Source organism: Octopus sinensis, linkage group LG4 (genome assembly GCF_006345805.1).
Source record: "Octopus sinensis linkage group LG4, ASM634580v1, whole genome shotgun sequence".
Lineage (NCBI taxonomy): Eukaryota > Metazoa > Mollusca > Cephalopoda > Octopoda > Octopodidae > Octopus > Octopus sinensis.
The window spans coordinates 87,815,740-87,843,672 of record NC_043000.1 but is presented as its reverse complement, the minus strand read 5'-3'; the positions used below and the strand labels follow the sequence as shown (position 1 = coordinate 87,843,672).

The window sequence follows — 27,933 nt, the reverse complement described above, 5'->3', positions numbered from 1 at the left end:
ATACATACATACATATATACGACGGGCTTCTTTCAGTTTCCGTCTACCAAATCCACTCACAAGGCATTGGTCAGCCCGGGGCTATAGCAGAAGACACTTGCCCAAGATGCCACGCAGTGAGACTGAACCCGGAACCATGTGGTTGGTTAGCAAGCTACATACCACACAGCCACTCCTGCGCCTATATATATATATCTTCTTAATCCTTTTTGCCCCTTGTGGAGCATCGGGCCTCAACAGTGTTTTTCACTTTGCGGTCATTGGGGTGTTTCTTGGCTGCTTCCCATGTCAGGCTGATGGTCCTGAGCTCATCCAAAATGCTCCACTTCCATGTCTGCTTCAGACATCCTCGCTTCCTTTTCCCCTGCAGGTTCCAGTCAAGTGCTTGTCGTGTCACATTTGAGGGTTCTTCCCGCAGTGTGTGTCCAATCCATCTATATTTCCTTTGTTTCCTACATATGGAGGGAACCTGTGGAAGAGGTGGACCCAGGAAGACACAGGACAAGGTGGTGAAGAATGATCTTTGAACTTTGGGCCTCACAGAGGCAATGACAAGTGACGGAAACTTGACTGAGACCTTGGCAATATGCTATACTTGAGAAGATTGATTGAGCTGAGTGAAATCATAGCTGTGGCTAATGACAGTGTCATGTTACTGGCACATAAAAGCACCCATGCCAGTGGCATGTAAAAACCACCTAATACACTCTTGGAGTGGTTGGTATTAGGAAGGGCATCCAGCCATAGAAACCATGCCAAATCAGACTGGGACCTGGCTCAGCTCTCTGGTTTACCAGTTCCAGTCAAACCATCTAATCCATGTCAACATAGAAAGCAGATGCTAAATGATGATGATATACATATTCTTCCACCATATGTATGTATATATTAGAGTGTTACTCATCATATGATGGATAACTTTTGAGAGTGTATTGTTCGTAGTATAGGTAATAGAAGAACATTTGGCATACATACAATAATTATGATTCAACTGTTATCAAATTCTGTTTTGGCATCTGGTTTGCAATATTCTTTATGTGAATTTGGGTGTTGAAACAAATTTTGTTGTGTCTAGGGAGAGTCATCTTACCAATATAATTAACACGCACACTGGTTCAATTCCACTCATTGAACTAGTGCATTTGTTAATTATATTGGCATGATGACTCTTCCTAGACACAAGAAAATTTTATCAAATTTCTTGTGCCTATGCATTTTGCTAAAATGAATCATCATTATTTTCACATCATTTTTCGACCCTTGCACTTGGCCCATGCAAGCATGGAAAGATGATTTTCCACAGCTGGATGCTCTTCCTGTTGCCAACCCTTGCCTGTTTCCAAATATGGTAATATTTCTCCATATTTCCACAGAATATCGGAAATGAATGGTGCTGCTTATATGAAAGTGACACTCAGCAACTGTAAGCTAACGAAGTTCATGACATAACTATTGTTTGTCCTGTGCCATCTATTTTTCTTATTATTGTTCTATACTCATCTAACACTTTGTTCTGAACCATATGTATATTGAGTTCTACACCAGGTTATTAGCCTTGCAATGCCTAAGTGAATTACACACACACACACACAGAGCAGGCTTCTTTCAGTTTCTGTCTCACAAATCTACACACAAGGCATTGGCCAGCCTGGAGCTATACTCTTTTACTGTGGCCATGCTGGAGCACCACCTTTAATCGAGCAACTCGACTCTGGGACTTATTCTTAGTAAGCCCAGTACTTATTCTATTGGTCTCTTTTGTCGAACCGCTAAGTGACAGGGACATAAACACACCAGCATCGGTTTTCAAGCAATGCTAGGGGGACAAACACAGACACACAAACACACATGCACATATATATATATACATATATACGATGGGCTTCTTTCAGTTTCCATCTACCTAATCCACTCACAAGGCTTTGGTCGGCCCGAGGCTATAGTAGAAGACACCTGCCAAAGGTGCCACGCAGTGGGACTGAACCTGGAACCATGTGGTTGGTAAGCAACCTACTTACCACACAGCCACTCCTGCGCCTATAGTAGAAGATACTTCCTTAACCCTTTCGTTAATGTATTTATTTTGAGATGCTCTGTGTTTCTTTCAATTACTTTAAATATAACAAAGAATTTAGTAAAATAACTTAGTTATCATTCAGCTAGTGTTAGGAATATAAATTGTGACTAAGGTTTGGTGGAATATTTTAATTCAAAACTTATGAAAACAAGACATTTGTACTACAGAGCCAGAGCCAGTTTTGGCCGGGTTGGTAACGAAAGGGTTAAGGTGATGCCCTGTGTGACTGAACCCAAAACCATGTGGTTGGGAAATAAACCTCTTATTCACACAGCTGTACTTGAGCCTAGTAATACTAATTATTTTTCAAAGGAAGTATACTTAATACTTTAACCCTTTTGATACCAACCTGGCTGAAATCGGCTCTGGATCTGAGTACAAATGTCTTGTTTTCATAAGTTTTGAATTAAAATCTTCCACCAAACCTTAGTCACAATTTATGTTCCTAATACTAGCTGAATGATAACTTAGCTATTTTACTAAATTCTTCGTTATATTTAAAGTAATTGAAAGAAACACTGAGCATCTCAAAATAAATACAGTAACGAAAGAGTTAAAATATAATTAAGTAAAATAAATTTGCAATAAATGTATGCTATTAATTTTCTAAATTTTGTCAACATGATCACAATCTACCTCATTGAAAAACTATCTCTGCAAAATTTCATATGAAAAATGGAAGGGTGTGGTAAATTTTTGGAAAATTATGACCTTCTTCAGCACTTCTTGTATTCACTCTTTCTGCATCTCACTTTTACTCCCTCCTCCGTTCCCTCTTTATGATACAAAGCATGACTGGAGAAATCAGTTGATAGTCTGTGTTTTTATTCATCCCAGCAGCTATATGTAATATCAGTAATTGTACTATTCACTACTTCCTAAGTACTAGAAGAGAGATATTTCCTCTTGGCAGATGATTAGGGAGTACACGTTATCGACAAAGTGCAAAAAGGCCAAAATACACCTAGTATTATCTCTAGCTGTTGTCAGAATGACTTTGTGTTTTTAAAACAGTACATCTAAGAAGCAGTTTTCTCTCCGACAAAAATTCTACACCAACATACCTCTCAACAGTGTATATATATTAAGTTCAATACCTGGATGGCTATTTTTAATTTAATGATGTTTCAATTGTGTACACTTAGGAAGAAAGGACATAGCTTTTAAATAGTTTGGAATTAGTTAATGTACAGCCTGAGATCTGCCACTGACAGAAAATATCTTAGCTAAATTCATCCCTATTGACACAAAGCACTCTTTAAATGATTTAAATAATTTGGAAGTAGTTGATGCACAGGGTGAGGGCTGTCACTGATAGAAAATATGCTAGCTTAATTTATGTATTTTGCATCTAAGAAAAAAATATCACCAAACAAAACATTTAACTCAGCTTATCTATTTACTACAAATGGCTTATATGTTAAAGGTACAATTAACATTGTTTTCTTTTCTAATTTATTTTATTGATTATCTTTTGTTGTGGCAGTGATGCATCTCACATTTTAATATTGTCTATCACCATTGTATTTGATGTTTGCTCATCTCAGCCTGAGGGTTAGTCGCAAACTTCTTGTGTATTATTTATTTATTCACAACTAAGTTTTATAAAACTATATTTTTATTTTCTCTTATCATTTTTTCCTCTTATCTTCTTTTCATATATTTTCCTGTTTTTGTTGGCGTACTTTGTTTATGCCATTTTCTCAGAAATTGTTTTGATAATTTTTGCTTGTTGTGTCTAAGTGGTTTTTTTGCAGTTTCTTTGTATGTTTAGGGGTTGGTGGAGTGTTTTGTTTTATTGCTTTTAGTACAACTAGTTGATATTTCTAAAGAATAAACAAAAATTTTACAACTACTTACAATGAAATATATTTGCAAAAGTCATACAAGGAAATTAGATAAACAACTTTATTGCTCACTAGAAAATTAGATTTTTCATACCTGTCAAACTTGGTTCTTTTCTTTTCAAATCATACAAATGAGCACAGTTTTATAAGAAATACTAACAACAAAATATATAATATACTATAAATTATTTCTAAAGATGACACTGCCTTCCTGATGAATTAAGAATTCAAAATAGTATACTACTCAGATAACCACAATTTTATTGCTTGCCTCCAACAGTTTTGTGCATTTAGGATGGATATAATTGAATTAACTCTATATTGTTGATGTTGTCATTGTTGTTTAACCCTTTCATTACCAACCCGGCTGAAACCGGCCCTGGTTCTGAGTACAAATGTCTTGTTTTTATAAGTTTTGAATTAAAATTTTCCACCAAAACTTAGTCACAATTTATGTTCCTAACACTAGCTTAATGATAACTAAGCTATTTTACTAAATTCTTTGTTATATTTAAAGTAATTCAAAGAAAAACAGAGCATCTCAAAATAAATACGGTAACGAAAGGGTTAACCCCCAGATCAGTTGTGAGAGTCTCACCTTGTATCTTCAAGTAGTGGATTATATTATCCAATGTATTTACTTTTCTAAGATTATATTTCGAAGTGAGAGGGAAATTTGGCTGCTGTTTTTACCAAGGCAGGTCATTATATAGGAACTTTCTCATTGGATTGGGGCTGCAACTTTGTTGTTTTTTGATTGACCACTGAAATGGTAAAGCTTGGACCAATTTCATTCATTCATTTGGTTTACATCTGTTTTTCCATGCTAGCATGAGTTACATGAATATATTATTGAAGCAATGTTTTACAATTGAGTGCCTTTCCTCTTGCTAATCCTTACCTGTAGGGGTCTCCTGTTTCACATATCTTTAAAGGGACACACACACACATATATATGTGCCTACTTAACATGGCTGTGCAGTTAAGAAGTTTGCTTCAGAAATATGTAACTATGTTGTTATGGTATCACACCTGCTGCAAAATAACTTAAGCAATTGTCTTGTACAAAAGCTCTGAGCTTTTCAAAACTATGTGAGTTGATTTGGTAAATGGAAACCAAACGAAGCCTGTCACATGCCCACATATTGACATCATTCTTCATGATTTAACATCCACTTTTCCATGCTTGCAGGGAGCACATGCAATTTGTTGAGGTATTTTTCTACAGTTGCATGCCTTTTCTGTTGCCAGACACACCTGTTTCTAACCAACATAATATTTCCAAAAACAGTCTTGATTATCCTGAGATTTTCACAGAAAACTGAAAATAAACAACAATGCCTATATGATGGTGATGTTCATTTATAACTGTCACATGATGTCAAAACAAGAGCTCAAACACACAGACTCACACACCACATATAACATAATCAGTGATGCTACATCACAGAGATAGTGCAACAGTGAGCCAATGCTTCAAACTCTATGTAAATGGGTAAAGACTCCCCTCAGTCATAAATGACCATGAAATTTCATGTAGAATGTTCCCTTCCTAGGCACAAGTCTAGGCAAGGTTGTTCAAGGAAGACTAGCAGTCACCGCCCATACATACCAGCCTCCCTTCTCCATGCCACCAATGTTATCAAAGGGAAAGGCAAAGGCTGATACAGCTTGGCACCAGTGATGTTGCGACTCATTTCTACAGCTGAGTGAACTGGAGCAACGTGAAATGAAGTGTCTTGCTCAAGAGCACAATACAGCCCAGTCCAGGAATCAAGCTCACTATGTCATGATTGTGAACCTGACACTCTAACCACTGAGACATGCACCTTCATAGAACTCCATGTCCATCCTTGTATATCCAAATTTCAGTTGTTAGAGGTTATTTGTCCTCCCATTTGGCTGTTCTGGCCCCTTTTCTGATATTTTAACCTGTCACTTTCTAGCTTGAAGCTGCCTCTCTCAGGAACCCCATGCATGCTGTAAAGTGGTTGGCCATTAGGAAGAACATAAGGCGGTGAGCTGGCAGAAATGTTAGCACGCCAGGCGAAATGCTTAGCGGTATTTCATCTGCTGTTATGTTCTGAGTTCAAATTCCGCCGAGGTCGACTTTGCCTTTCATACTTTCAGGGTTGATAAATTAAGTACCAGTTACGTATTGGGGTCAATGTAATCGACTTAATCCCTTTGTCTGTCCTTGTTTGTACCCTCTGTGTTTAGCCCCTTGTGGGCAATAAAGAAATAAGAATTAGGAAGAGCAAGCCATTCCTTGTGCCCACAGGATCCTCTCAAACTGTCCAACCCATGCCAGCATGGAATATGGATGGTAAATAATTATAATAATGATGATGATGTTGCTCTTGTTTCCGATCAATTTTTTGCAACACGAATTCATGATCAAAACGTTGCATACTATATTTTCTAGGGAAATTGTACCTGATTCCTAATGACTATTACAGTAACTATTTTCTCAATTCCAAAAGCATGGAATTATAATAATGTAATACCTGATCAAGAAAAAGAAAAGCTAGTCACAGTTTGAAGGGTTTTGTCAAAGGCCTGCTCAGTTGGGGTTGACCTGGGGCTAAACAACATAAACTCAGTTGAATTATTTAGAGTAGAACTTCTTAGACATGATGTTGTACTCTCCTGTTGAAGACAATGTATGAGTGTTTAGCATTAGCCAAATGACCTGATAAATTGACAGTAATCAAGAGTATATGCTGTACGTTACTTGACATCTTTCATCAAATCGGTGTTACCTGAACAGGTGAACAGTGTACTATGCATCAAGTGCTGAGGTGATCACAGAGCAACCTGAGATGAAGTATTTTGCTCAAGAATACACAGCTTCACCTGATGTAGGAACTGAAACCACGGATGCAAGATTTTGAGTGCAACACACTAGTCACTAGGTTATGCATCCTCTTGATATCTACTCAAATACTGGTATGGAAACTAAACCTGGACAATTAATACAAGCTAAAAAAACAGTAGTGCATGGTTATGATCAAAAATGTTTCAGCACCTAGTTTATAAATAAAGGGTCCTAATTTGATTCTAATTTGGTATTATGTACATGTCCTCTACTATGATGCTTCAAGCTTACTGAGGATCAAATGAGTTTGATACCTCCTCTAGGTGTAAATAATTATAGAATATTTCTTCTTTGATACTGCAGACTTGACATTCTGTAAACTACAGCAGGTGATACATACATATACACATATATATATATATAAATGTAAAAAGCACCCACTACACTCACGGAGTGGTTGGCGTTAGGAAGGGCATCCAGCTGTAGAAACATTGCCAAATTAGACTGGAGCCTGGTGCAGCCTTCTGGCTTCCATAACCGTCCAACCCATGCTAGCATGGAGAACGGACGTTAAACGACGATGATGATGATGATATATATATATATATATATATATATATATACATTCTTTCATTCTTTTACTTGTTTCAATCTTTTGACTGCAGCCATACTGGAGCACTGCTTTAAAGGTTTTTATTTTAGTTGAAGAAACTACCCCTAGAACTTAATCTTTGTAAGCCTAGTACCTATTCTATCAGTCTATTTCACCGAACCGCTTAGTTATGGAAACGTAATCACACAAACACCAGTTGTCAAACAGTGATGAGTGGACTAATACAGACACACACAGATAGATATATGCATATATATATGTATATATAACAGGCTTCTTTCAGTTTCCATCTCCAAAATCCACTCACAAGGCTTGCTCAGCCCAAGACTGTAGTTGGAGACACTTCCCCCAAGGTGCCATGCAGTGGGATTGAACCTGGAGCCATGTGGTTGCAAATCAAATTTCTTACCATACAGCCATGCCTGCAAACACACACACATATATATATATATATTTTTTTTTCCCCATTTTCATATTTTCAGTTCATGGTCTAAAATAGTAAAATTTTTTATGTTGCTGTACTCACCATTTCCATCATTAACATCATCATACTCATCACCATCATTGTTGTTGTTATCATCCCATCCTCATCATCAGCAGCTGCATTTTTTTTTTTGTTTTTTCTACATAAACCTTTCTATGCTGAGATGCATTGGATAGGACTCCTTAATACATTCATATTGTTTGCTTGTTTTTCTTTTATGTTGCCCTTGTTTTCTATTATCTTTCTCTTCTTTTATTTTACTTCTTTTTTAACTATTTTTTTCTTTTTTTTTCTTCTAAGGGTCGGCACGCAGAAATTGACCTTCAACTACAACATAACCAGATTCAAGAAGATGAAGTTTCTGCCAAAAAAAATAGTGCATGGTTATGGTAAGAAGTGTTTCAGCTTCTATAGGATAGATTGGTTACTGATATTTCCCCTGTCTTTATCTCTGTTAATGTGTGTGTGTGTGTGTGTACAAGCACACACAGAAATGTATATACATATATAGATTTACTTGTGTTCATGTCTGTGTCTGTTGCCAGAACTCTATAAACAAGAATCAACTGTGACAGAAAGTCTAGAACTTTGTATGCTTATATAGTGGCAAAGTTGTCTGTGATGCCATCACAAATTCAGAAATGATTTTAGTAATTAAATCACATTTCTCAGACAATAGACATACAATAAGTTAAGTAATGTATATGACAAGTACATCAGACTGGCACAGCCACTACCAAAGGTTGATTTAAGGTCATAAGACTAACGGACAAGAGAGGTCAAAGTGAAGTAGAACAAATAATGTATTCATCTGTGTTAGCAATATCTATATTTTATGAAAGATATGTGTTTATACATAGATATATATATAGATGCAGGCATGAGTGGATGGCAGGAAGTTTGCTTCTCAACCACATGGTTCTGAATTCAGTCCCACTGCATGGCACCTTAGGTGTGTGTCTTCTACTATAGCCCCAGACCAACCAAACCCTTGTGAGTAGATTGGTTGGAAGCCATCATATATATATGTATATATATATATATATATATATACTAGCAGTATAGTCCAGCGTTGCCCAGGATTCAGTTAGGATTATTAAGCTAATCAAGTGCTTTGTTTCAAACCAAACTAAGTAACATCGACGTCAAATTTGAGCAAAATGCATTGAAATTGGTAAATGTTTGGCTGAAAATGGGTTGCAGACAATTTGATTGGAAAATCCCATTAGGAATCGGTTTATCGATTTTTTTTCCACCCATAGATTTGTTTTTGTTTTTTGGAGAACTTAAAGTATTCAAAGATCCCATGAGTCCTAAGTAACATCAGTATCAAGTTTGAACAAAATACATCAAAATTGGTAAAATTGGTAAAAATGTTTGAAAATGGGTATAGCCAATTTTAGTGGAAAATCCTATATGGAATTGGTTTATAGATTTTTCATCCTGATTGAATGGAAAACCCCATAAGGAATCAGTTTATTGATTTTTCACCCCAGATAGGATTTAACCGAACACAATATTGCTGATTCAAAATATCTATATTTATACTTTAAAGTTGGTTTTCACACCCAACCCAGTTCTGCAGAGTCAGTGTCGCAACAGTAATGCATGGGTTGGGAGTTTGACCGGCAGAGGTGATCAGGTTGCACATGCCAGCCCTCTTGAAATCACCACCCCCATCATCTAACCCCCACTTGGCCCATGGGTTGGGAGCCCATCTAGCAAGGAAAATAGAACACTCAAAAGGTCTCCCGATCCTCTGTGTCAGAAGAGGTTATGTTCAGATCACAATGTAGCCTTAACCTAAGCCTAAGCTAACCTAGCGAAAGAGGGCTCGGAGCCACTAAAAGGCAGTGACTAATCCCAATCTAGTCCCAACCCCTCCTAGGGGTACTATCGGTCAAGGCTGCAGCGAAGAAGATATGCATTGGAGAAGGTTGTATTGAAGGTTTGCATGCTATTATATATATATATATATATATATATATATATATGTGTGTGTATGTATATGTATATGTATATATATATATATATATATATATATATACACACACAATATAGATGTCACATTCTCTACTATATATATTTAATAACAAGCCATGTAATTCACACTCTGTAAAATGTTGAGAGTGGGTAAAATTTCCGAGGCTCCCACCTCACCTCACCCCGTTTTTTGGACCCCAAAAATGGTTTTGTATCATATTAGGAGGTCACAAATTCATTCAATGAAAATAAAAAAAATTCGCAATTATTCCGGGATAGCGGGCTCCCCCTCGCCCTACTTATTTTTGTTTTTCCCAAACAAAAATAAGAGATTTGCAGCATATTAGGGGGTCAGGGTACTTGATTCCATGCAAAAAAAAATCCGATTTTTATTTTTTTACCTTAGTGAAAATCGTGCTGGTGAAAAGATTAATAGAGGTAGGGAGTGAAATTTCCAAGGCTTCCACCTCACCTCACCCTGTGTTTTGGACCCCCAAAAGTGTTTTGTAGTATATTAGGAGGTCACAGGAATCCATTCAATGAAAAAAAAAGAAATTCCAGGATGGGGGAGGGGAGCCCACCTCACCCTACCCCCTTCTTTTTTCTAAACCAAAATATGGGATTTGCAGCATATTAGGAGGTCAGGGTACTTACCCATGCAAACTTTTCCCAACCACATGATTTCAAGTTCAGTCTCACTGCATGGTATCTTGAATAAGTGTCTTCTATTATAACCTCAGACTGACCAAAGCTTTGTGAATGGATTTGGTAGGCAGATACTCTAAGAAGTCCATCATGTGTTTGTGTATTTATCTCACACCCCACTTTGATGACCAGTGTTGGTTTGTTTATAGCCCCATAACATAGCAGTTCAGCGAAAATGACCAATAGGATAAGTAGCAGACTTTAAAAAATAATCTATCCTCACTTAAATGTGGATGTTCTGTTCAAACTATACTGCAGTAGTTACCATGAGAGAAACTCGCATCCTGGCTTTTGGTGCCTCTTGTTAATATCACTAGCCAGGGGATAAATCCCCACTACCTCCAGTGCTGAGACCACCAGATCCCATGATTTCGACCTTCCTTGGTCTTGTCACTGATGGACACTTGACTACTAGAGATAGCAGCAATTCATTTCCCCCACCAGCGATAAATAGAATAACAGTGCCAGAACAGATGCTAGTGTTTCGATTAGTCAGTGAGCCTGTTAAAATATATTTATAAGTGACAGAGGCTGTATTAATACTTAAAGGTAATATTTATCCCCACCTAAACATAGATGTTCTGATAGAATAAGCTATACTGCAGTAGTTAGCACGAGAGAAACACTTATATTGGCTTTTAATGCAAAATACTTTGGCATGGAGATGAATTGCTGCAATCTCTAGTGGTCAAGTGTATATCATTGACAATATCAAGGAAGGTTGAAATCACATGCTCCAGTGGTCTTGGCACTAGATGTGGCAGGGATTTACCTCCCTGCTAGCAGTATACAAACAATGTTTTTTGTAATGGAATGGAAAGATCACTATGATTTACTTGGCACTAGTGATGTTGAAGGAGTTGTTATCAGAACACATAGAGCTGGAATAGATATGAGGCATCCAGTCCAACAGCCTCTCGGTTACACCATTAGTTTGTACCTCTTCATTTATAAACCCTGAAATGATGAAAAGCAAAACTGACCTTACATTTTGAACTTCCAATGTGCATGCACATGTGTGCACACTCATGTAGATGCATGTATATCTGTGTGCACATGAGTGTTAATGAGTTTGTGTTTCTCCTTATTTTCATGTAGATTTGAATGCCGTAGAAAATAGGCTTCACTGTTCATACAATGCTCTATGCTTGCAGTCCACTGCAAAACCATGAAGGTGTACATTTTTTTACATGCCTTGACACATTGCATGATCTTTGTGAGCAGTAGACTTATTCAAGTAGAACTTTTGTTTCCAGCTTCTCATATTGTGTCCAGGCTGTTTATTTATTTGGTAAACTCATGGAATATGACCTCACTTGGAAACAATTGAGGGTTGGTGACAGGAAAGGCACTCGGCCATAGAAAACTCTACTCCACTGTACTCTCATCTGACCCATGCTAGCATGGAAAAGATGATGTTAAAACATTGATATATGATGCTTCATATTTAAAGGGTAGGTGAATGAAGTAATGTGGTTTCCAGCACTTTTCCATTGTATGGAAACCAGCTGATGAGCTGAGTTTTCCAAAAGTTCTATTTCTACCTTATCATTTGCACTTTTAGTCTATGGTTATCCACCAAATTATGTTTTAATTGTGGCTCTTTTGTTGACCCTTACTTTTTTATTAGAAATTACACCAGTGGATGCAGCCTCACTGCAACTAGCATATCTCAACTGCAATCATGATTCTCTAGTGGACTCTCATGATAAACAGAACAACAAATGTCTCATCCTCCCAAACATTTGATACCATGACTATTACAACAACAATGGCTACTCCTAAGATCAAAGATGCTTGTTGAAGTAGAAAATACAACAATGCAATGAAGGTTTTAGTGTTACTGGGAGTACGTAGTACAAAGTATGACTATCCCTGTAGTGGAGGAGATTGAATCAATAATAAAAAGGAGCCATTACACCTGATACATCCTATGTTTAGCTGAAAGAATTCAGATCGTTTTCAGATCTAAGATCCCTTACTATTGAACATTAGGTTTGAAATTTTCAGCAGTTCTAAACATGTGTCTAAGTACATTTTGAAGAATTGGAAAATTCCACATATACCTTATTAATTTGATATCTTTCCAGCCTTATAATTTAAGGTCTAAGGAGAATAACACTTTTACCTTTTTAACTTTTTATGTTTTACTTTTTCGTTTCCCGTTTTTTGCTTTCCATTTTTTAACCTTCCATGTTTTCTGTATGCTTCCTTCTCAATTTTTTGTGCTTCTCCTCTCATTCAGTTTTTAGTTCATTATGGTGTGTGGTTTGTGCCTGATGAATATGTTTGAGGTATTTCTCAACATGAAAGTATTAGTAGCACATAAAAACATGTATTATGTCTATGAAATAATATATATATTTTTTCGAATGCTGAATTGTGGTTAGAGCAGTAAAAATACTGGGTAAATTACCCTTACATGGTGGGAAAATTTGTCAACAACCAGCCATGGGACTCAAACCTATGTCCCTCAAAGACTCCGACTGAATGCTTTACAGACAATATATATGATCTCTTTTCCAAATTCCATCTAACAAATCTATTCATGAGACTTTGGTTAACCCAAGGCTATTGTAGAAATTGTTTGCCCTTGTTGCTGTGCAGTGGGGCTGCTTGGGAGTCAAGCTTCTTATATATATATATCTCTTATTATAAAAGGCAGATTTTATCTGCCTCCCTTTGTCAGTTATAGAAATCTACAATATAGGATTTCTTCAATTACAATTTACCTAGCATTTTTAAGAGTAGAATGCATCGGGTCATGCCAGGTCCAGTTTTTAAAATTTAAACTCCAATTAAGCAAAATTTACAGAAAACTCACATTCTGGTGTGTATGTCAAATGCTTTTCTTAGTCTGGTTTACAGCACACGCAAACGCACACACACAGTGTGCAACGAATAAAGTGAAACTAATTCACTGTGTGTGTGTTGACAGGTAGACAATAGAATGCGATGGCGTTGGTGATATAATATTTGTTTCTGTCTATCACGCTGATAGATACATGAGTAAAATGTATGGCAAGGTGTGTTGACAGGTAGACAATAGAATGCGATGGCGTTGGTGATATAATATTTGTTTCTGTCTATCACGCTGATAGATACATGAGTAAAATGTATGGCAAGCTAAGAGATAAGAGTGAGTGAAAATGTTCTTGGAAGAGAGTAAATAGCGACAGAGTGATTTGAGGAAGACTAAACTGAAAGTATGAAACAGTGTTTATGTATAAACAGACGACACTTATATATAGTTATGTATGCATCCGTTTAACCCTTTCGTTACCAAACCGCCCGAATTTACCTATTCATATTTAAATGAGAATATCAGAGTAAATCTCTTTAGTACATTCGTGAAAACACGTATTATACTTCGTAAACACTTCAAATACAGTTTTGTACAAAAATCGAAGTGTAATTTTAATTCCGTGAATTATGGGAGATTTTTTTCCGAAATTTGTTCCTATTGTGTTTTCAAAATTTGTAATTCTGACAAAAAATGGATACGAATTTCATTATATCAAGCAGCGAGTCAGAATTCGAAGGATTTTCTACTGAAGACCTTCATAAATCTAACTCTATGATTGAAAAAAAAAGCATCTTTATATAAGAGTGAAGTTGTGTGTCTGTCTCCTACAATTTAGATTCCTAACTACTCCCACATTTTGCGGTGCAGTTTAACCAAAAGTGGGTATCTTATAGTCGTGATTCATATCAAGCCCTTCTGGGTATTAGCACGCATCTACGATGAGTCTACGATTTTAAAAAAATTTACCATCATATTTTTCCATTTTAATGCATTTTTTTCGCTTTTATATAAGGGAAGTAACTCTCTAAAAACATCTACGATGTGTCAACGATTTAAAAAGAAATTTACCTTAATTTTTTTCAATTTTTAATGCATTTTTTTCGCTTTTATATAAGGGAAGTAACTCTCTAAAAACATCTACGATGTGTCAACGATTTAAAAAGAAATTTACCTTAATTTTTTTCAATTTTTAATGCATTTTTTTGCTATTTTTTGGCTATAACTCTCTAAAAATGCTTATATAGTTATTTCCCTTACAAACCCGAGCAACGCCGGGCGATACTGCTAGTATGTATATAAACTGCAAAATGTCTGTGTGTGTGTCCTTTATACAAATCCACAATTTTTCAGTTAGAGGGCCCACACTTTCTATGGTCATTCAAAACCGTCCAAGGGTGGTCACGCACATCTTTACATTTCCCCAGTCACCCCACAAAGCCATTAAAAAATCAATAAAAGTGACTCTTTTGTGAATTTTCTATCCAAAACCCAATCAAAATTCCCAAAACTTGATACGCCAATTGAATTCCAGCTAGCTGTATGTGATTGGTCGGAGATTTGGACAGTACTCGTTGCCAGGTCATAGTTCTAGTATATATATATATAATGCATAGGATAGTGTGATGCATATCTCTTATTATAAAAGGCACATTTTATCTGCCTCCCTTTGTAAGTTATAGAAATCTACAATATAGGATTTCTTCAATTACAATTTACCTAGCATTTTTAAGAGTAGAATGCATCGGGTCATGCCAGGTCCGGTTTTTAAAATTTCAACCCCAATTAAGCAAAATTTAGAGAAAACTCACATTCTGGTGTATATGTCAAATGTTTTTCTTAATGTGGGATACACCACATGCAAACGCACACACACACAAAGGGAGCGACTGTTTCACTGACGCTATCACCCTTCTCCTCCTTTGTCTTTGCAAGTTTGCAGCTATTAAAGTGAAAACAGTGAATCCGACAGCGATTAAGAAAATGAATTGGTACCTGAATGGAGTGAAAATTTAAAAACTGTTTCTTTCAGTGATTTTTCTGAAGAAACTGCACCAAGCCACAGACTTTCCCAGAAGAGTATAAAGCCTTAAACTATTTCTTTTTACTTTTTCGAATGAGCCTATTTGAAATCATTACGCTAAACGTAAACGAAGCAAAAGAAAGGATAGTTTGTTATTTCCCACAACCTTAAATTAAATTAAGGCCTATTTTGCCATAAATATTATTATGGGTATCAGAAAGTTACCCAGAATAACAAATTCTATCGTAAAATTTTGTTGTATACCCAATTGAATATTAGCTAATAACCCATTTTCTATTGCGATGTTTGAACAAAATTTTAATAATTTTATATATTGTTGAATTTACCTGTATCTACCTGCAATTAGAGTCACTTTGTGACAAAAATTATAGTATAGAATTGGTTGAGAACATTTCACTAAATTATCTTCCAAAAATCAGATTAATATATTCATAAATAAAAAAGTTATAGTTGTTTAATGAAACCAGACTAAATTTATGATTACGTTAGAAATTAATTGAAACACATAAGGGGTGTATTTTGGTCAGAAATATAGTAATGAAAGGGTTAAGAAAAACCAAAAAATATTTTATTCTTTATAAATGTTGTATTCAAAATAACATTTTCTTTTAAGAATGTGTATATAACAAAGTATGTGTATATAACTACGTAACTTATATCTTTATATATAAGAGTGAAGTTGTGTGTCTGTCTCCTATGATTTAGATTCCTAACTACTCCCACATTTTGCGGTGCAGTGTAATCAAAACCGGGTCTCTTATAGTCGTGAGTCATATCGAGCCCTTCTGGGTATTAGCGCGCGTCTACGATGAGTCTATGATTTAAAAAAATTTACCATCATATTTTTCCATTTTAATGCATTTTTTTCGCTATTATATAAGGGAAGTAACTCTCTAAAAATATCTACGATGTGTCAACGATTTAAAAAGAAATTTACCTTAATTTTTTTTCCATTTTTAATGCATTTTTTTCCTATTTTTTGGCTATAACTCTCTAAAAATGCTTATATAGTTATTTCCCTTACAACCCGAGCAACGCTGGGCGATACTGCTAGTATGTATATAAACTGCAAAATGTCTGTGTGTGTGTCCTTTATACAAATCCACAATTTTTCAGTTAGAGGGCCCACACTTTCTATGGTCATTCAAAACCGTCCAAGGGTGGTCACGCACATCTTTACATTTCCCCAGTCACCCCGCAAAGCCATTAAAAAATCAATAAAAGTGACTTTTTTTGTTAATTTTCTATCCAAAACCCAATCAAAATGCCCAAAACTTGATACGCCAATTGAATTCCAGCTAGCTGTATGTGATTGGTCGGAGATTTGGACAGTACTCGTTGCCAGGTCATAGTTCTAGTATATATATATATATATATATATATATATATATATATACATATATATATATAATGCATAGGATGGTGTGATGCATATATAACATATATGTTCATGTGTCCTTACTACTATTCAAATGTGAGGATACAATTCCCACATACCTTATCATAGTCAAAATTGTTACAGGAATGATAAACTAAAATTCCAAATTCAGATGAAATATTCTTTCTGTTTATGAGTCTTTATTTTATTTCATTTACATATTTATTTTAATTTTGTTTCATTTTATTTTATATCTATACACTTATTGAGTTCTATTTATCCTGTTAATTCTACCAAACCTCTGCTTATTTTAAATAATATTCCAACTTTATTTTGAAAGCCTGCTGATTCAAATAATTCTGGATATAATGAACTGAATTTCTTTATTCTTTTCCTCTTTCTATTTTTCTCTAGGGTGCGAGATACACTGACCGGTGTAATAAAAGTTACATCAAGGTAAGCCATCAGTTTTGTTTATCTTGAAATGATAATTAATTATAGGTCAATGATTGCTTGTGGCAACTTTATTGCTATGTAATTGATCTAACAAATACATAGCAATTAATATGGTCATTAAATACACATTCTGAATGCTAGCAACTTAATTATAGTCCAGATTTTCATGTTTATCATAATTAAATGTAATTAACAATCACTCGGCTCTAGATTATGACTGAATACTTCCTCCATAAGTTTGCTGCCTGATCAAGGTTGACCTACAATCCCAACACATTTTTTTCTCTCCATCTTTTCCTTTTTCTCTCCATTTTTTTTTTTCTTTCTCTCTCCATTTTTTCCTTTCCCTTTCTGCCAAAGAGTGTAGGCTCGAAACATCAAAGACTTATCCATTCTTCCTGAACATCAAACTAATACACCTGCTTGTTGTTCCCTCGCCTGTCTTCGTCAATTGTTTTCTGTACATTTGAACTATATATATGTGCATGTATATGTACACACACATTTATAGATATGCACACACATTGTTCTTCATTCATTCTATATCTGTTTTTCATGTATTAGAAGTGATTGAAAGTATGTGTGTGTGTCTGCTTGTCTGGCTCTCTGTGTTCATGCTGTGGTACCTCAATAGTACACCAGCTAGCCTATCAGAACCAGTAAAAAAATTGTGTATTATATATGTATATATTGGCTGGGTCTTATGATTGGAGCAAAGTTGCAACAAAGTCAAAGGTGATATAGCGGTGGAATGGCTCTCTAAATAATGCCAATTAAAGCTAAGAGACAAGCTTGGAAAGACTAACTGAAAAGAAACAGCAAACACCCAGAGGCATGAAGAGCAGCAAGGTTTCAGATAGATAATGTATCATCCAACACAGGGTACTATCAGATAACTTGAAAATAAGAGTTAGAAGGTTTGAAAGACAAAAGATAATTTGGAGATGGACAGATACAGAATCTAAAACAACCTGCTACAAAATATATGTTCACAGCAATTTGAGATGACGCATATAACAAAGAAGAGATGATAAATATCTTTAACTTATAGGAACAAATAGAAATATCTATCGGATATTAGTCACTGTTGTTTACTTACAACTAGTCTATTTTTGTGTAGGTGCATGGCTTTGTGGTTAGGGTATTTGGTTCATGATTGTAAGGTAATGGGTTCAATTCCTGGTGATGCATTGTTTCCTTAAGCAAGACATTTTGTTTCATGTTGCTCCGATTCACTCAGCTAGCAAAAATGAGTAGTGTTCGTATTTCAAAAGAGCCAGCCTTGTTACTTTCTGTGTCGTGCTGTATCTCCCTGAGAACTACATTAACGGTACACATGTCCATAGAGTGCTTAGCCACATGTACGTTAATTTCACAAGCAGGCTGTTCCATTGGTTGACTACTCTCCACCTGTTCAATCATGTGGCATGCTGCTGCATGCATAATGCTGAGAGATTTGAATGGGTTAACAGAATCTGTATAATTATACATTTCTCAGACTTTCTCTTCTGAGGTTGGGTCTTTGCACCTGAAATATAAAGGTTTTGTGAAACTTTCTTCTTTATCAGTAGCTTTTGATTTTCTTCTTTTTTCTCTTCTACAATATTACCCTGCTTCAAGTGAACTACAACACCCTTATACATAAATATATTTATAAATCTATATATATGTATGCGTGTGTGTGTGTATCTATATATATATATATATATGGCCATCGTGCTGTGGGCACATAACAAACACCATCCGGTCGTGGCCGTTCGCCAGCCTCATCTAGCACCTGTGTCGGTGGCACATAAAAACACCATCCGAAGACCCGGCAAGACTAGTCAGGCCATAAACCATGGCCCCTACCTGGGACGTAGTCAGTCCACCTGTGCATACCTTCCTCCTTGTGATACTTGTGAAGGCCTGTTGAGGCAAGTGAAAATCAAAATCAAAATCAAATCAAAACAAATCAAAATAGATGAACATCAATGGAATTTGTCCGAAGACCCGGCAAGACTAGTCAGGCCATAACCCATGGCCCCTACCTGGGACGTAGTCAGTCCACCTGTGCATACCTTCCTTCTTGTGACACTTGTGAAGACCTGTTGAGGCAAGTGAAAATCAAAACAAATCAAAATAGATGAACATCAATGGAATTTGTATCTTTGTGGTACCAGTGCCGGTGGCACGTGGCACACAAGAAAACCATCCGAACGTGGCCGTAGCCAGTACCGCATCGACTGGCCTCCGTGCTGTGGGCACGTAACAAGCACCATCCGATCGTGGCCGTTTGCCAGCCTCATCTGGCACCTGTGTCGGTGGCACATAAAAACACCATCCGAGCGTGGCCGTCTGCCAGCCTCGTCTGGCACCTGTGTCGGTGGCACATAAAAAACACCATCCGAGCGTGGCCGTTTGCCAGCCTCGTCTGGCACCTGTGTCGGTGGCACATAAAATCACCCACTACACTCTCGGAGTGGTTGGCGTTAGGAAGGGCATCCAGCTGTAGAAACACTGCCAGATCTGACTGGACTGGTGCAGCTTTCGGGCTCCCCAGACCCCAGTTGAACCGTCCAACCCATGCTAGCATGGAAAGCGGACGTTAAATGATGATGATGATGATGATTATATATATATATATATATATATAAATAAATGAAAGAATGGAGTTGAACGACGATTTAACAAAATTCCTTTATTCTCGACATATGTCGAGAATAAAGGAATTTTGTTAAATCGTCATTCACTCCATTCTTTCATTTATTTGTATTAAAAAAAACACACAAATTTCCACACGAAAGCACGTGATCTCTGCCCTTGGCATGTAGCTTCAACCGTGTTTTTCTGACGTGAATTTGCTACCCAGGTATCGGTTAACCGAATTATCCATACTAAGATAATTCATTCAGCTACTTAAATATATATATATATGTATATATAGACATGTATGTATGCATGTATATATATATATATGTATGTATATGTGTGTGTGTAGAAGGTTGAAAAGGAACACACGAGTTCATATATATGGAAAAACAAGTCAAGGTAGAAAATGCTAAAATAAATTTATAAAAAACATTTCAGTACTGGTTTCAGTCATTGAAACTTTTTCAACTGTAAATATGGAAAACAATTAAATTTTGGAGAAATTAAAACAAAAGTTTTTTAAAAGAATATTTGCATAGTGTTCAAATACAAGTGGCATTTTCCTTGTTTCTGCCTGTTTCTATCTCTTTTGTTTACTCTTGTGGGTTCAAGGTCGTTATATACTTTTAATGTTGGACCTCACAGAGGCAAAGTGGCTGAGTACCTTTCAAGGATTGGGCCTGATGGAAGCAAAGTGATTGAGTTCCTTTTAAGCCTTGGGCCTCATGGAAGCAAAGTGGCTCAAAGTGGTAAGGTGGCTCATTTCCTTCTGAGTGGGCCTCACAAAGGTGAGGTGACTGAGTCCCTTTCCAGCGTTGGACCTCATGGAGGCAAAGTTGCCAAATTCCTTTCGTGAGTTGGGCCTCATGGAGGCAATGACCAGGACCTTTGGATTTATATCATGCTTGAGAAGAAGACCCATCAAGCCAAGCAAAATCACAATCATGGCAGTTACCAGAGTCACAAAAATGGCACCCATGCCAGTGGCACGTACAAAGTTCCCATTAAACTCTTGGAGTAGTTGGTCTCAGGAAGGGCATCCAGCTGTAGAAAACCATGTCAAATCAATTAATTTATAAAATTAAAATCATTGTAAGATGAATCTCTTCAGAGGTAGTAATGATATACTGATTAGAAATACATGTTGAGATAACAGCTATATATGTATATATATGCATCATCATCGTCGTCGTTTATGGCATGGATTGGACAGTTTGACTGAGGACTGGTGGGCCAGAAAGCTGCACCAGGCTGTAATCTGATCTGGCACAGTTTCTACAGCTTGATGCCCTTCCTAACGCCAACCACTCTGATAGTGTAGTGGGTGCTTTTACATGCTACTGACACAAAGGCCAGTGAGGCGGTACTGGCAACGACCACATTCATATGGTGTTTGTTACGTGCCACCTGCACAGGAGCCAGTCCAGCAGCACTAGCATCGACCATACATGAATGTTTTTCGTGTGCCACTGGCACACATGCCAGTAAGGCGTCACTGACAACAATTCCACTCAAATGATGCTTTTTATGTGCCACCGGCATGGAAGCCAGTCAGGCGGTACTGTCATTGGCCACACCAGCGATTTTGATTTCACTTGCCTCAACAGGTCTTCGCAAGCAAAGTTTATCGTCCAATGAATGAAGGGTACTCATAAGTGGGCTGGTTATACACCACTAGCATAGACCATGGGTTGTGGTCTTACTTGGCTTGCCGGGTCTTCTCAGGCACAGCATATCTCTGAAGATCTCTGTCACTAGTCGTTGCCTCGGTGAGGCCAATGTTCAAACGTCATGCTTCACCACCTCGTCCCAGGTCTTCCTGGGTCTACCTCTTCCAGAGGTTCCCTCAACTGCTAGGGCATGACACTTTTTCATAAAACTGTCCTCATCCATTCGCAACACATGACCATACAAGTGCAGTCATCTCTCTTGCACACTACATCTGATGCTTCTTAAGTCCAACTTTTCTCTCAGGGCGCTTACACTCTATCGTGTATGCACACTTGCATTACACATCCAGCAGAGCATACTGGATTCATTCCTTGCAAGCTTACACATGTCCTCAGCTGTCACGGCCCATGTTTCACTGCCATGTAGCATGGCTGTTTGTACACATGCGTCATACAGTCTACCTTTTACTCTGAGTGAGAGGCCCTTTATCACCAGCAGAGGTAGGAGCTCTCTGAACTTCGCCCAGGCTATTCTTATTCTAGCAGCTACACTTTCAGAGCATCCATCCCCACTACTGACACCTAGGTAACAGAAGCTATCAACTACTTCTAGTTTTTCTCCCTGAAATGTGACGGAAGCTGTTCTCTGCATATTTTCAGTGTTTATTGCTCCTGAGCATTTGTCTCATACAAAGACTATCTTCCTAGTTAACCTTCCTTTGATATTGCTGCACCTCTTACATGTCCATAGATTACACTGGGTACATCTTAAGGAGTTTCTACCTACGCCTTTTCTACAGATCAAGCAGGGCTATCTACCTGGGGGGATTTGTGGTTTGTCTGCCTTCCTACTTATTAAGACTTTGGTTTTAGCTAGGTTGACTATAAGGCCCTTCAGTTATAATACATGCTTCCACACCTGAAACTTCTCTAGTTCTGATAGAGACTCAGCAATTAGAGCAAGGTCATCCTGTCTTGAATTGCTCTGTTATTATCTTGAGACTATGATGAATAAGAGGGCACTGAAGACTGATCCTTGGTGAACCCCTACTCCTACATGGAATTCTTCACTGTACTCATTGCCAACCCTCTCCTTACTGACAGCATCCCTGTACATGGCTTGCACAGCTCTCACTAACCATTCATCTATCCCTAGTTTCCTCATTGACCACCAGATAAGGGATCGGGGGACCCTGTCGAAGGCTTTCACCATGTCAATGAAAGCCAGGTCCAGAGGTTTATCTTTGGCTACATATTTCTCCTGCAGCTGTCTTACCAGAAATATAGCATCAGTAGTGCTTTTTCCTGGCACGAAACCAAAATGCATCTCATCTGGGTTGACTCTCTTGTTTGATGTGAATTGCTGGCTTCAGTTTGTTGGCCAGCAAAACACTGTATCTTGCACTGCTGATTGTACACCTCTTTTCCAGAGAAATCGGATCACTACTCTTTGTTCGTCTTTGGTGCATATTGTTAGTGGAACAGCCATGCTTACACTATAAAGCCAAAAACAAAAGTAGCTCAATCTGGCTCCAACTTGAATCACATGACCAGAGCAATACCAACTATAATCACACATACACAGAAGTTAGTGTGACAATAATAAAGATATGTTATGTTGAAAGTGTGGATAAGTTTTTTACTTCTCCTCATGTGTATATATATATATATATATATATATATATACACACACACACACAAACACATACATATATACACACACACACACACACATATATATACATATATACACACACACACATATATACACACACAGATACATATACATATATTTGTGTACAGGATCATCAGTTTAATATTCTCTTTTCCATACTTTCATGGGTTGAATGGAATTAACTGGGGCAGATTTTTTTTTATGGCTATTCTTCCTTATAACCGACCCTCACCTGTTTCCAAGCAAGGTAATGTTTCCTTATGGTCAGACATGTTTTGACAGAATATTGGAAATGAATGATACTGCTTATGTGATACTGCTCATTTTACAATTATCACACAATGTGAGGACAAGCAGACACAAATGTAATATACATACATATGCATATATATGTGTGTGTGTGTGTATGCACACACACAAGCACAAATAGACATACGTGGATACACACGCACACACACACACACACACACACCACAAACACATACATATATATACACACACACACACATATATATACATATATACACACACACACATATATACACACACAGATACATATACATATATTTGTGTACAGGATCATCAGTTTAATATTCTCTTTTCCATACTTTCATGGGTTGAATGGAATTAACTGGGGCAGATTTTTTTTTATGGCTATTCTTCCTTATCACCGACCCTCACCTGTTTCCAAGCAAGGTAATGTTTCCTTATGGTCAGACATGTTTTGACAGAATATTGGAAATGAATGATACTGCTTATGTGATACTGCTCATTTTACAATTATCACACAATGTGAGGACAAGCAGACACAAATGTAATATACATACATATGCATATATATGTGTGTGTGTGTGTGTATGCACACACACAAGCACAAATAGACATACGTGGATACACACGACACACACACACACACACACACACATATACATACACTCATACAATGAACTTTCAGTTTCCATGTACCAAATTTACTTCAAGGCTTTGGTCACCCTGGAGCTACAGTAAAAGACACCCAAAGTGCAAAGATTTATTTGTTTGGAAAGCAAACTTGACAATTACAGTCACACATGTACCTATATATATATATATATATACAAATGTATGTGTGTGTGTATGTATTAGGTTTTTTTCAGTTTTCATATCATTTTTTGCTCTTTGAGTTGCTGTCAAAAGAAGAGATTCCATTTGCCTGTAAATTTTGTCATGAGTTAAAAATATCTATAGGTTACATTTAATTTTTTTTTCTTGTGTCAAAACCATGATTTTCAGCCATTTGCACTGAGAAGATTTTTTTTTTCTTATTCCCTCTTCCTACCTCAGTTTGTCAGATTGCGTTTGTGATATGTTTGTTGAAGTACAAACGAACATAATTTGTTAGAAACAGAAATATTCTTACTTTTTTGTAAATTTTTCTTCTTCAGCTTTCTACCTCAGACAATACATATATATATCTATATATGTATATATATATATATTTATATACATACACATAAATATTTATATATATATACGAGGGGCGTTCAATAAGTAATGCCTCTGACCCACTTGCAGTTGTTTGATCTAGCTGAAAATTTACATGTGCAATTATTCATATCTCTATAGATTAGGTGGCAAATTACAGCTCTGAACTAATTGTGGTTTCTGATATACAGGTGTTTGAACTGAGTCAAGTGTGAAATGGAGCCTGTTGAGTGTCGAGCAGTGATCCGGTTTTTGTATTTGAAAGGACGCACACCACGGGAGACTTTTGATGAAATGAAAGTAACTTATGGTGATGATGCCCCATCATATGACCTTGTAAAACGCTGGCATCGTGAATTCAAACATGGTTGGAACTCTGTGGAAACAGCTCCCAGATCTTGTCCCCCCCCCTTCTGCCATTGATGAGGCATCTGTCCGTCAAGTTGAGGCTGCCATTTTGGAAGATCAATGCATAACTATTCGCCAAATAGCCCATGAGGTCAAGTTTAGTACCGGGTCTGTGGAAACTATCATTCATGACCATTTGCATATGCAAAAGGTGTCTGCCAGATGGATTCCCAGGTTGCTCACACCTTTCCAGAAGCAAGAACGCGTCGAGTGCTCGAGGATGAATTTGGAGATGTGCCAAGAAGATGAGTCAAAATTTTTCAAAAGACTGATTACACAGGATGAAACCTGGGTCCATCACTATGATCCAGAGACCAAAGCCCAGTCAATGCAGTGGGAGCACCGTGACTCACCTCCTCCAAAGAAGGCAAGGGTGCAGCCCTCTGCTGGCAAGGTCATGCTCACAGTCTTCTGGGACCAGGACGGAGTAGTGATGACAGATTTCCTGGCAAAGGGTACCACAATTACAGGAGCCTATTATGCTTCACTTTTGAGGAAATTAAGAGGAGCTATCAAAATCAAGAGGCGGGGCAAGATCAGCAAAGGCATCCTCCTCCTGCAGGACAATGCTCCGGTCTACAACTCGTGTGTCGCCAGAGCAGAAGCACAGGCATGCGGCTATGAACTCCTCCCCATCCCCCTACTCTCCTGACCTTGTACCCTCTGATTTTCACCTCTTCCCAGCCATGAAGTTGTTTTTGAAAGGAAAGCATTTCCCAGATGATGCAGCCTTGATTTCTGAAATCACGTTGTGGTTGGAGGACCAAGCTGGGGTCTTCTACAAAAACGGTCTCCAGAGTTGCATCAAACGATGGGAGAAATGTGTGACTCTGAGTGGTTCCTATGTAGAAAAAGACTAATAACTGTGCCAAGTTTCATTGCTCTACTGCTATGGGAAGTGGGTCAGAGGCATTACTTATTGAACCCCCCTCGTATATATATATATTCATATATCAATTTATATATATATATATATTCATATATCATTTATATATATATATATATATATATATATATATATATATAATATTCATATATCAATTTATATATATATTCATATATCAATTTATATATATATATATATCAGTGTGGGGGGAAGCTTGGTTCCCAACCACATGGTTCTGGATTCAGTCCAACTGCATGGGACCTTAGGGAAGTGTCTTCTACTATAGCCTCAGGCCAACTAATGCCTTGTGAGTGGATTTGGTTGATGGAAACTGAAAGAAGCTTGTCATATATATATATGTGTGTGTGTGTGTGTGTACATATGTATATATTTTTGTGTGTGTCTGTTTCTCACCCCACCATCGCATGACAACTGTGTGTGTATATGTATATGTATATTTATATATATGTGTGTGTGTGTATGTATGTATTTTTCTCACCCCACCATCAATTGACGACTGTGTGTGTAATATATATATATATATATATGTACAAAGGCGGCGAGCTGGCAGAAACGTTAGCACACCGGGCGATTGCATAGCCGTATTTCATCTGCCGTTACGTTCTGGGTTCAAATTCCGCTGAGGTCGACTTTGCCTTTCATCCTTTCAGGGTCAATAAATTATGTACCAGTTACGCACTGGGGTAATTATAATCGACTTAATCCGTTTGTCTGTCCTTGTTTGTCACCTCTGTGTTTAGCCCCTTGTGGGTAGTATAGAAATCTATATATATAACTAATGTAGGATAAATTTTTTTTCGAAAAAAAATTTTATCAATGGCCAGCATATCAAAAAATACCTTTAAAGGTTAAATTTATAAACAACTTATAAAATAAGGGCAAAAGAAAAATTCTAATGCCAAATATGCCGAAAAAAATACAAAATTGTCAATAACCATTTTATAATTTATGCATCTCGAAACCTGCCGATAAAAATTTCTAAAAATTTTCATTATTACCGGGTTAATTCATAAGAATTTTCCCCTCGTCACCGATAACTACGTAAGACATAAATGAAATACTTACTCATAAATGAAATACTTACTGAGTAAGTATTTCATTTATGTCTTACGTATTTATCGCTGATGAGGGGAAAATTCTTATAAATTAACCCCGAAATTGGGACCAATGCGGTAATAACGGAATTTTTTTTAAATCTCTATCGGCATGTTTCGAGACGCATAAATTATAATGGTTATTGACAATTTTGTCTTTTTTTCGGCATATTTGGCATTAGAATTTTTCTTTTGCCCTTATTTTATAAATATATAGTTATATATATGTGGAGATGCAATGGCCCATTGGTTAGGGCAGTCCAGATAAATAGGATGAATGCTGCCGTTGATTAACCCCAAGAGAGAAATAGAAATAATGATATTTCTATTTTTTAAAACCAGTGGATGTATTCCACTGAATTTAGTCAGCAATGGTGCCTGCTTGATTCAGCTACTCCACATTGATAAGAGGCAAACACCTCGAAACTAGTCTGTGGATACCAGACCAGCCAGAGGAAGCTGCTGACCTCCACTGTTCAAAGGTTATAATGTGTGTCATATAACTAGCTCGAGGTGATGGCCTCTTGGAGCTAATGAACGGCAGCATTCATCCTATTTATCTGGACTACTCTGTTAGCTTGGCGATAACTATTAATATACATTTATATAGATATACATCTATTGATATATACATATATATATATATATATATATATATATATATATATATATATTATATATCTATAAGCATATATGTATATTTATATAACTGTCTATCTATCTATAAGCATATATGTATATCTATATAACTATCTATCTCTATATATATATATGTGGATGTATATTTATATAGATAGATATAGATATATATTATATATATATATATATATATATATATATATATATATATATATATATAATATATACATAGACATA

At 36.8% G+C, this 27,933-nt stretch overlaps 1 protein-coding gene across 1 annotated transcript in view; it reads left to right on the top strand.

The window, feature by feature from the left end:
• Nucleotides 1–27,933, top strand: part of LOC115210881 (focadhesin) — a 321,641-nt gene that overhangs the window by 175,038 nt on the left and 118,670 nt on the right. Inside the window, exons 21-22 of the mRNA XM_029779651.2 lie at nucleotides 8,140–8,228; nucleotides 17,167–17,208. Of these exons, the coding sequence (XP_029635511.1) occupies nucleotides 8,140–8,228; nucleotides 17,167–17,208 (131 nt within the window). The remainder of the gene's footprint in view (nucleotides 1–8,139; nucleotides 8,229–17,166; nucleotides 17,209–27,933) is intronic.